Below are 12,172 nucleotides of genomic sequence, written 5' to 3'. Positions count from 1 at the left end.
TATTTTTTTTGTGTGTTATTTCTTACACTATTAGTGCAGACATGTTTTTGTGTTATTACATACAGCCGGAAATAACTTTTGGATATTAGAGCGGCGGTAACTCACCAGCACTACTACCAGGAATACGACTTTCCCGAATTGGATCCTTTGTTCACACCCCTCAGGGCAATTTAAGTTATCCCAGAGGCTTGCCCAAGATGCCGCCGGGCCGGCGGAGAAGAAGTATTCGGAGTGGACTTCTAGTCCCACTCAGGAGGCGGGCACACCATCCATAGCTTCCAAGTATATTACTCGCTAATGTTCAGTCTCTGGACAATACAGTAGACGAGCTCAGGACGACGTTCTCCTTCCAGAGAGACATCAGGGACTGTAACATACTCTGTTTCACAGAATCATGGCTCTCTCCAGATATACTGTCCCCGTCCATACAGCCAGCTGGGTTCTCAGTACATCACGCAGACAGGAATAAAGAACTCTCCAGGAAGAAGAAGGGTGGTGGTGTATGTTTCATGATTAACCACTCATTGTGTGATTGTTATAATGTACAGGAACTCAAGTCCTTTTGTTCACCCGACCTAGAATACCTCACAATCAAATATAGGATGCCAGGTTATTTTTTTTAAATGCCTTCCTCACCATCTTAAATAAGCATGCCCCATTCAAGAAATTTACAACCAGGAACAGATATAGCTCTTGATTCTCTCCAGACCTGACTGCCCTTAACCAACACAAAAACATCCTATGGCGTTCTGCATTAGCATCGAACAGCCCCCGTGATATGCAACTTTTCAGGGAAGTTAGAAACCAATATACACAGGCAGTTAGAAAAGCCAAGGCTAGCTTTTTCAAGCAGAAATTTGCTTCCTGCAACACAAACTCAAAAAAGTTCTGGGACACTGTAAAGTCCATGGAGAATAAGAACACCTCCTTCCAGCTGCCCACTGCACTGAGGATAGGAAACTCTGTCACCACCCGAAATATCCACTATAATTGAGAATTTCAATAAGCATTTTTCTACGGCTGGCCATGCTTTCCACCTGGCTACCCCTACCCCGGTCAACAACACTGCACCCCCCACAGCAACTCGCCCAAGCCTTCCCCATTTCTCCTTCTCCCAAATCCAGTCAGCTGATGTTCTGAAAGAGCGGCAAAATCTGGACCCCTACAAATCAGCCAGGCTAGACAATCTGGACCCTTTCTTTCTAAAATTATCTGCCGAAATTGTTGCAACCCCTATTACTAGCCTGTTCAACCTCTCTTTCGTGTCGTCTGAGATTCCCAAAGATTGGAAAGCAGCTGCAGTCATCCCCCTCTTCAAAGGGGGTGACACTCTTGACCCAAACTGCTACAGACCTATATCTATCCTACCCTTCCTTTTTAAGGTCTTTGAAAGCCAAGTCAACAAACAGATTACCGACCATTTCGAATCCAACCGCACCTTCTCCGCTATGCAATCTGGTTTCAGAGCTGGTCATGGGTGCACCTCAGCCATGCTCAAGGTCCTAAACGATATCTTAACCGCCATCGATAAGAAACAATACTGTGCAGCCGTATTCATTGACCTGGCCAAGGCTTTCGACTCTGTCAATCACCACATCCTCATCGGCAGACTCGATAGCCTTGGTTTCTCAAATGATTGCCTCGCCTGGTTCACCAACTACTTCTCAGATAGAGTTCAGTGTGTCAAATCGGAGGGCCTGTTGTCCGGGCCTCTGGCAGTCTCTATGGGGGTGCCACAGGGTTCAATTCTTGGGCCGACTCTCTTCTCTGTATACATCAATGATGTCGCTCTTGCTGCTGGTGAGTCTCTGATCCACCTCTACGCAGACAACACCATTCTGTATACTTCTGATACATATATAAAATACATGTATAAAACTGACCATCGTACCGATCCTCGACTTCGGCGATGTCATTTACAAAATAGCCTCCAATACCCTACTCAATAAATTGGATGCAGTCTGTCACAATGCCATCCGTTTTGTCACCAAAGCCCCATATACTACCCACCACTGCGACCTGTACGCTCTCGTTGGCTGGCCCTCGCTTCATACTCATCGCCAAACCCACTGGCTCCAGGTCATCTACAAGACCCTGCTAGGTAAAGTCCCCCCTTATCTCAGCTCGCTGGTCACCATAGCAGCACCCACCTGTAGAACGCGCTCCAGCAGGTATATCTCTCTGGTCACCCCCAAAGCCAATTCCTCCTTTGGCTCCCTCTCCTTCCAGTTCTCTGCTGCCAATGACTGGAACGAACTACAAAAATCTCTGAAACTGTAAACACTTATCTCCCTCACTAGCTTTAAGCACCAGCTGTCAGAGCAGCTCACAGATTACTGCACCTGTACATAGCCCATCTATAATTTAGCCCAAACAACTACCTCTTCCCCTACTGTATTTATTTATTTATTTTGCGCCTTTGCCCCCCATTATTTCTATTTCTACTTTGCACATTCTTCCACTGCAAATCTACCATTCCAGTGTTTTACTTGCTATATTGTATTTACACCGCCACCTTTTTTTGCCTTTACCTCCCTTATCTCACCTCATTTGCTCACATTGTATATAGACTTATTTTTCTACTGTATTATTGACTGTATGTTTGTTTTACTCCATGTGTAACTCTGTGTTGTTGTATGTGTCGAACTGCTTTGCTTTATCTTGGCCAGGTCGCAATTGTAAATGAGAACTTGTTCTCAACTTGCCTACCTGGTTAAATAAAGGTGAAAAAAAATAAAAAAATAAAATAAAATGCTGACCGTATTACCTCCCAAGAGAATTCTCTTCAGTTATAGTCACAGCCGTGTATATTCCCCCTCAAGCCAATATCACGACGACCCTCAAGGAACTACACTGGACTTTATCCAAACGGGAAACCACATATCCTGAGGCCGCATTCATTGTAGCTGGGGATTTTAGCAAAGCAAATTTGAGGAAAACGCTACAGAATTTCTATCAAGACATTGACTGTAGTACTCGCGCTGGAAAAACACTCAACCACTGCTATTCTCTCTTCCAGGATGCCTACTGTACAAGGCCCTCCCCCGCGCTCCCTTTGTTAAATCAGATCATGACTCCATTTTGCTCCTCCCTTCCCATAGGCAGAAACTGAAACAGAAAGTACCCGTGCTAAGATCTATTCAGTTCTGGTCTGACCAATCGGAATCCATGCTTCAAGATTGTTTTGATCACACGGACTGGGATATGTTCCGGGTAGCTTCGGATAATAACATTGATGCATACACGGACACGGTGACTGAGTTTACCAAAAAGTGTATAGGGGATTTTGTTCCCACTGTGACTATTAAAACCTACCCAAACCATAAACCGTGGATAAATGGCAGCATTCACGCAAACTGAAAGCGCAAACCACCACATTTAACCATGGCAAGGTGACTGGGGATATGGTTGAATACAAACAGTGTAGTCATTCCCTCCATAAGGCAATCAAACAGGCAAAATGTCAGTACAGAGACAAAGTGTAGTCGCAATTCAACAGCTCATACATGAGACGTATGTGGCAGGGTCTTCAGACAATCACGGATTACAAAGGGGCGACTCATCCGTGAAGAGCACTTTTTGCCAGTCCTGGCTGGTCCAGCGACGGTGGGTTTGTGCCCATAGGCAACGTTGTTGCCTGTGATGTCTGGTGATGTCTGGTTACAACAGGCCTACAATCCCTCAGTCCAGCCTCTCTCAGCCTATTGCGGACAGTCTGAGCACTGATGGAGGGATTGTGCGTTTCTGGTGTAACTCAGGCAGTTGTTGTTGCCATTCTGTACACCTGTCCCGCAGGTGTGATGTTCAGATGTACCGATCCTGTGCAGGTGTTGTTACACATGGTCTGCCACTGCGAGGACAATCAGCTGTCCGTCCTGTCTCCCTGTAGCGCTGTCTTAGGCGTCTCACAGTACGGACATTGCAATTTATTGCCCTGGCCACATCTGCAGTCCTCATCCCTGCTTGCAGCATGCCTAAGACACGTTCACGCAGATGAGCAGGGACCCTGGGCATTTTTCTTTTGGTGTTTTTCAGAGTCAGTAGAAAGGCCTATTTAGTGTCCTAAGTTTTCATACCTGTGACTGATTGCCTACCGCCTGTAAGCTGTTAGTGTCTTAACGACCGTTCCACAGGTGCATGTTCATTGTTTATGGTTCATTGAACAAGCATGGGAAACAGTGTTAAAACCCTTTACAATGAAGATCTGTGAAGTTTTTTGGATTTTTATAAATTATCTCTAAATGACAGGGTCCTGAAAAAGGGATTTTTTTTGTTGTTGCTGAGTTTAGTTTGTGAGCTAGGCAGGCTACCGCCTGGGAAGGTCTCTCACTCAGAAGTACGAGATAGGGAGGGGGCGGGGGTAGGTTGACCTCAGGTCTCAACACTGGTAGCCTGAGGTAGGGGGAATCTATCAAATAGCGCACCTCTAACTTTGTACAGTACTAATGCAATTAGTAAAATCAGTCACACTATCAAAGGCTACCAAATAAACCGCTATTCATTAATAATACTGTGAATATATACAGTTGAAGTCGTAAGTTTACATACACCTTAGTCAAATACATTTAAACTCAGTTTTTCACAATTCCTGAAATGTAATCCTAATAAAAATTCCCTGTCTTAGGTCAGTTAGGATCACCACTTTATTTTAAGAATGTGAAATGTCAGAATAATAGTAGAGAGAATGATTTATTTCAGCTTTTATTTCTTTCATCACATTCCCAGTGGATCAGAAGTTTACATACACTCAATTAGTATTTGGTAGCATGGCCTTTAAATTGTTTAACTTGGGTCAAACGTTTCGGGTAGCCTTCCACAATCTTCCCACAATAAGTTCCCACATTCCTCCTGACAGAGCTGGTGTAACTGAGTCAAGTTTTTAGGCCTCCTTGCTCGCACACGCTTTTTCAGTTTTGCCCACAAATGTTCCATATGATTGAGGTCAGGGCTTTGTGACGGCCACTCCATTACCTTGACTTTGTTGTCCTTAAGCCACTTTTCCACAACTTTGGAAGTATGCTTGGGGTCATTGTCCATTTGGAAGTCCCGTTTGCGACCAAGCTTTAACTTCCTGACTGAGATGTTGCTTCAATATATCCACATAATTTTCCTGCCTCATGATTGCATCTAATTTGTGAAGTGCACCAATCCCTCCTGCAGCAAAGCACCCCCACAACATGATGCTGCCACCCCCGTGCTTCACGGTTGGGATGGTGTTCTTCGGCTTGCAAGCCTCCCCCTTTTTCCTCCAAACATAACAATGGTCATTGTGGCCAAACAGTTCTGTCTTTGTTTCATCAGACCAGAGGACATTTCTCCAAAAAGTACGATATTTGTCCCCATGTGCAGTTGCAAACCGTAGTCTGGCTTTTTTATGGCGGTTTTGGAGCAGTGGCTTCTTCCTTGCTGAGCGGCCTTCAGGTTATGCCGATATAGGATTCGTTTTACTGCGGATATAGATGTTTTTGTACCGGTTTCCGCCAGCATCTTCACACGGTCCTTTGCTGTTGTTCTGGGATTGATTTGCACTTTTCGCACCAAAGTAGGAGTTTATAGGAGACAGAACGCGTCTCCTTCCTGAGCGGTATGACAGCTGCGTGGTCCCATGGTGTTTACACGTGCGTACTATTGTTTGTACAGATGAACGTGGTACCTTCATGTGTTTGGAAATTGCTCCCAAGGATGAACCAGACTTGTGGAGGTCTACAATTTGTTTTCTGAGGTCTTGGCTGATTTCTTTTGATTTTCCCATGATGCCAAGCAAAGAGGCACTGAGTTTGAAGGTAGGCCTTGAAATACATCCACAGGTACACCTCCAATTGACTCAAATGATGTCAATTAGCCTATCAGAAGCTTCTAAAGCCATGACATCATTTTCTGGAATTTTCCAAGCTGTTTAAAGGCACAGTCAACTTTGTGATACAGTGAATTATAAGTGAAATAATCTGTCTGTTAACAACTGTCTGTTAACAACTGTTGGAAAAATTACTTGTGTCATGCACAAGGTAGATGTCCTAACCTACTTGCCAAAACTATAGTTTGTTAACAAGAAATTTGTGGAGTGGTTGAAAAATGAGTTTTAATGACTCCAACCTAAGTGTATGTAAACTTTGACTTCAACTGTAGTTTCACAGACATATTGTTGCATTTTTTTCTGGTTTGTGCGAAATCGTTAAGAATAATATAAAACAGTCCAAATTTGTGGACCGCTCTCAGAATTTGTCTTACTCTTCCAGTGACCGTAGCTGAAGCAGAGAGGAGCTTTTGTAATGATGGGGCGGTAAGTCGGAAGCAGGTGAAACGTTTTAATAAAACAAAACCAAGAACACGACACTAACATAAGGCAGTACGCCGATACACAATTACAATACCAACAAGGAAGGAAATGTGCCCACTCACCCTGCCAGTCCTGACAGTGACTCCTCAGGACCCTCCCTAGCTCCTGATTCATCCTCTCCACCTGCCCGTTAGACTGAGGCCGATACCCGGATGTGAGGCTAACCGTGACCCCGAGCTTCTCCAAGAAGGCCCTCTATACTCAGGATGTGAATTGGGGGCCACGGTCTGAGATGTCCTCCGGAAGAACATAATTCCCGGAAGACCTGTTGGAAAAGTGCCTCAGCGACCTGGAGAGCAGTGTGAAGACCAGGAAGAGGGATTAGGCGACATGACTTGGAGAATCTATCCACTACCACTAGAATGGTGGTGAAACCAGAAGGGGGAAGATCAGTAACTCGGTAAGTCAATGGATAGATGGGACCAAGGTCGCTGAGGCACGGGAAGCGGCAGGAGATTCCCTGCTGGAACATTCTGGGTGGACTTGGTTTGAGCACACACTGAACAGGAGTTGACATACTGCGTAACATCCTGCACCAAGGTGGGCCACCAGTATTTCTCAGTGATGGAATGGATGGTGCGAGAATTACCTGGATGTCCAGCGATGACATCTGTGTGTGCCCAGGTCAGCAGCCGATTCCTTATCCCTGTGGGAACATAGATGCGTGCGGGAGGACAATTCCGGGGTGCGGGCTCCCTCTCTAGAGCCTGGCAGATGTCCACATCTACGTCCCAAACTACTGGACCCACGACTCGGGAGGATAGGATTATGGGTGCCCTCTGGAGAGGAGCCTCTCCCAAATCGTAGATACGGGACAGGGCATCAACCTTGATGTTCTTAGAACCTGGGCGATAGGTCAGAGTGAAGTTGAACCCGGTGAAGAAGAGGGCCCACCTGGCTTGGTGCGGATTCAGTCTCCTCGCTGTCCGTATGTACTCTATGGTTCCGATGGTCGGTGAGGATGACGAGTGGTTCCTTGGCACCCTCCAGCCAGTGTCTCCACTCCTCTAATGCCAACTTCACCGCCAAGAGCTACCGATCACCAAGAGCTCCCGATCGCCGACGTCGTAATTCCTCTCTGCGGGGGACAGTTTCTTGGAGAAGAAAACACAAGGATACAACTTTAGTGGGTCCCCCTGTCTTTGTGACAAAACTGACTCCACACCCACCTCCGATGCGTCTACCTCAACCACAAAGGGTAGCGTGGGATCTGGGTGTTTTAGCAAGGAGGCGGAGGTGAAACACCCCTTGAGGAGATGAAAGGCCTCGTCGGCTGCTGGAGACCAAACCAACCTAAGAGGCCCACCCTTGAGGAGGGAGGTGAGAGGGGCGGCGACGCTGAAGTTCCTGATGAAGCGACTGTAAAAGTTGGAAAACACCAAAAACCGTTGTAACCCCTTGATGGTGGTTGGGACTGGCCATGACTTTACAGCATCTACCTTCTTGTCCTCCATCCTCACTCCCTGTGAGTTGATTTGGTAGCCCAAGAAGGAGACAGCTCTCTGGTGGAATTGGCACTTCTCCGCCTTCACGAACAGGTGGCTAGCCAAGTGGCATTCCAGGACTGCTCGAACGTGAATCTTCCAGGTTGGTCGAGAAGATCAGGATGTCATCGATGTACACAATCACCTGACGTCTGAGCATGTCCCTGAACACCTCGTTGACGAATGCCTGGAACACTGACGGAGCATTGGCTAAGCCAAAGGGCATAACCAAGAACTCATAGTGACCAGACATCATGCTGAATGCCGTCTTCCCCTACTCCCTCTCCCGGATGCGAATGAGATTGTAGTCACTCCGCAGGTCCAGTTTGGTGAATAACTGGGCCCAGCGGAGCTGCTTGATGGCTGACTGCACCAGCGGGAGAGGGTACCGACACTTCGTGGTGATGTCATTGAGTCCACGGTAATTGATACAAGGGCGTAATCCTCCCTCCTCCTTGGCCGCGAAGAAGAAACCAGCCGACGCAGGGGACTTGGACCTGCGGATGAAGCCCTGTTGGAGCGCCTTTTGAATGTAGTCCTCCATGGCCTGGGTCTCAGCCACCGACAGAGGGTAGATGCGTCACCACGGATGTGTAGCACCGAAAAACAGGTCAATGGCACAGTCCCAGGGGCGATGAGGAGGTAGACAGGTAGCGCGGGTCTTGGAGAATACCTCCCTTAGATCTTGATATTCCTCCAGGATGTTGGGCTGGAGGGCAACCACAGGACTCTCAACCGACGTGGAACCACAGGGGGCAGGAAAGCAGGTCTTCCCGCATCCATGAGATGGTAGGGTTATAGCGCTGAAGACAAGGTAGACAGAGGATGATCTTGTGAACTGGTGCAATGGTGATGAAGGGATGTTTTCCTGGTGATTGGGCTCCATGGTGAGGGTGAGTGGTTGAGTGATGTGTGTGATGGTTCCGGATCCTAGAGGCTGACAGTCGAGACCTTGAACTGGAAAAGGAGAGGAGGCAAGGGTCTGATCCAGTGATGGGTACTAAAAATAGTCTAACAGGAAGAGCAGTAGATGGAATACTCACTCCTGGTCCGGGGGATGTAACATCACGTGACCGTCCCTCTGCTCTAATGGATCCCAGATTATGAAGTAATGGACACCGCTGGTGCTTGTGCCCTCCCTGGCCACAGTACAGACAGAGCCCCAGCTGTATCCGTCTGCGTCGTTCCGCCGCGGGAAGACGTGTGTCCCCTACCTCCATGGGTTCAGGCTCTGATCCCGAACACTCGCCGAAGGAGGGAGAGAAGTGATGGAGATGCCAACGCTCCCGGAGGAGGTTATCCAGACGATGGCCATTGCAATGAGTGTGTCCAGGGTGAGGTTGTCAACTCGGCAGGCCAGTTCAGTCTGAACCTCCTCGCACAGACCTCTTCTAAATAATGTGCTGAACTCTGACTCATTCTATCCACTGGAAGATGCTACTGTCCGGAAGGTAAGTGCATACTCATCAACCATCTGATTCCCTTGCTGGAGCTGAAGCAGACGCTCACCTCCCTCTCTGCCCTCCGCGGGATGATCAAAAATACATTTTAAACAGAGCCATGAACCCCTCATAAGACTCGAGCTCCTCCTCTCTCACAGACGGCCGTAGCCCATTCCAATGCCCTCCCAGTCAGCAGAGAAATATCCGTGTCAACCTTAGACCTCTCGGTGGTGGGAGCTCCCATCTGATGTGCGAAATAGAGGGAGCACTGAAAGAGGAAGCCACGGCATTTGGATGGTGTCCCATCATATATCTCTCCGGGAGGGATAAACGGGCATCGCTGACCTGAGCAGGTTGCTGAATGGGCTGGTGTGCTGACTCATTGGGTAGACTCGCCCTAGAATATCCTCCGCTGTTGAGACGTTGTAGACTGTGGAGAACATCTTCCATGGCCGTCCCCAGTTGAGCCAGCTGATCATGGTGTTGACGAAGAAGGTCACCTTGTTCATTGATTGTCTGGTACATGTCCGGTTGTCCTGCTGCTTCCATATTTTGAGTTGGTATTCTGTAATGATGGGGCAGTGAGTCGGAAGCAGGTGCAACGTTTTAATGAAACAACAAACCAAGAACACGACACTAACATAAGGCAGTATGCCGATACACAAGAACAATACCAACTGGTGAGTGAACATGGGAGAGTGACATATAAAGGGTAGGAAAGGATGAAGGTAATGGATTCCAGGTGTGGTGCGCGTAATGATGAGTGCCAGGTGTGCGTAATGATGAATCCCAGGACCGGGGGTTAGTATTCTGGCGATGTCGTACGCCGGAGGGGAGGAGCAGGAGCAGACGTGATAGCTTTTCAAAGCTGAAGCTCATCAAATCCTACCTGAGGTCCACCATGTCACAGGAATGCCTTAGTAGCCTTGCTGTCATCAGTATTAACCACACAATTGCAGGGCAGATTTCTTATGATGATGTAATTGATGACTTTGCATCAAGGAAGGCAAGAAAAGTCAGGGTTTAGATGGCAGTTGTGCAATTTAGTTTGTGTGTTTCTTGTTTGAAGTGCAATAGTGTAATAATCAGGTTCTCTTCTTTATAAGTGTGTTATTCTATTTGTATATTTGTGTGATATAGGATTTGTGCAATTTAGTTTTATTTGTTTGTAATAATTTGAGTATCTTTTTATTTGTATGTATATACTACAATTTGTTTCTATTTATCTTTGTTACTTCTTTTTGTCTTTTGAGTCTTATTTTTGTATATATTTTTATAGTGTTAAATGTTATGATTATTTATTTGTGTTGTTCCAAATGTCTGAATAAAAATGACAGTTAATGCAGAATGGTGCTTTTGTTGGGGGGGGGGGGGGGGATGAAGGGGGCCATACGAACTAGAACCGCCACTGAACATTATACAGGTGGACCTTGTGCTGGGGACAATATAAAGCCACTCTAAATGTGCAGCTTTGTCACACAACACAATGCCACAGATGTCTCAAGTTTTGAGGGAGCGCGCAATTGGCATGCTGACTGAAGGAACGTCCAACAGAGCTGTTGCCACAGAATTTTATGTTAATTTCCTCTACCACTTTAAAATAATTTGGCAGTACATCCAACCAACCTCAACTGCAGACCACGTGTAACCGCGCCAGCCCAGGACCTTCACATCCGGCTTCCTAACCTGCGGGATCGTTTGAGGGAGGGGGGGGGGGGGGGGGGGGGCTGCTGAAGAGTATTTCTGTCTATAATGAAGCTCTTTTGTGGGGAAAAAACTCATTCTGATTGGTTGGAAGACTTGTTCCCCAGTTCCTGTGCCCCTGCCCAGTCATGTGAAATCCATAGATTAGGGCCTAATAAGTATAAGGCAAAGGTTTGAAGACAGCCGACGGATCACTGCTTAAGTATCTAATTCCCTCACCGAGTTTCATCAAGGGACAAGAGTATACAGCTAGGGCTCTGCAGGCATCTGTTCTCTGTGATAACAGTAGAACAAGGGTAACTGTGATAGCAAGACACACACACACACACACACAGAGAGAGAGTCATTACGGAATGAGTCACAGATTTAGGGGGTTGTTTGTTCCGGAAGGAATGACAAGGTACTATCAGAAGGGAGGTCTGTCACTCCCAAGATGGCAGGGTAGAGGAAACTGGAAAGGCCATTACAGGGTGGTTGTCACACATCATACCCCGCATGGCAATCCACCAAACCTATCCCCGGTGTGGGCACATTCCCTTTTGTATAGTATTGTTTGAGTGTTGTGACTCTAGTGTCTCTGAGGCCTCCCTCTCTCTCTCTCTGTCCACAGAGGTAAGCTGGGTGCGCTGCGTCTTAAGGTGCGTCTGGTGGAGGACCGTATCCTGCCCTCCATGTACTACCAGCCTCTCATTGACCTGCTGGTGGAGTCTGTCATCTCTCCTGCTGAGGTCAGCATCACACTACTGTCACAAACACAACACATTGTTATTAACTCATTCTACAGGATATTTTTCAGTGGAGGCTCTTCAGAGGAGGAAGGGGTGTACCATCCACCTCAGTGAATTTCATACAAATAAAATTGTTAAAACATTTAAAAACGACTAAATATATTCACATCACCAAATAATGTATTAAACACACTGTTTTGCAATGAAGGTTTACAGTAGCCTCAACAGCCATCTGTAGGGTAGCACCATGGTGTAGCTGGAGGACAGCTAGCTTCCGTCCTCCTCTGTGTACATTGACTTCAATACAAAACCTAGGAGGCTTATGGTTCTCAACCCCTTCCATAGACTTACACAGTAATTATGACAACTTCCAGAGGATGTTCTCCAACCTTTCAGAGCTCTTGCAGCATGAACTGACATGTTGTCCACACAATCAAAGCATCAGAGAATTCATCTAGTACTGAAAGCATAAGCTAC

At 46.9% G+C, this 12,172-nt stretch overlaps 1 protein-coding gene across 1 annotated transcript in view; it reads left to right on the top strand.

Annotated features, from left to right (window-relative positions):
* Positions 1–12,172, top strand: part of LOC139545522 (rasGAP-activating-like protein 1) — a 62,294-nt gene that overhangs the window by 36,025 nt on the left and 14,097 nt on the right. Inside the window, exon 9 of the mRNA XM_071353400.1 lies at positions 11,578–11,695. Coding sequence (XP_071209501.1) covers positions 11,578–11,695 — 118 coding nt within the window. The remainder of the gene's footprint in view (positions 1–11,577; positions 11,696–12,172) is intronic.

This window comes from Salvelinus alpinus, chromosome 19 (genome assembly GCF_045679555.1).
Source record: "Salvelinus alpinus chromosome 19, SLU_Salpinus.1, whole genome shotgun sequence".
Taxonomy (NCBI): Eukaryota; Metazoa; Chordata; class Actinopteri; order Salmoniformes; family Salmonidae; genus Salvelinus; species Salvelinus alpinus.
The sequence above is the reverse complement of the archived record's forward strand: the minus strand, read 5'-3'. Positions and strand labels throughout refer to the sequence as shown.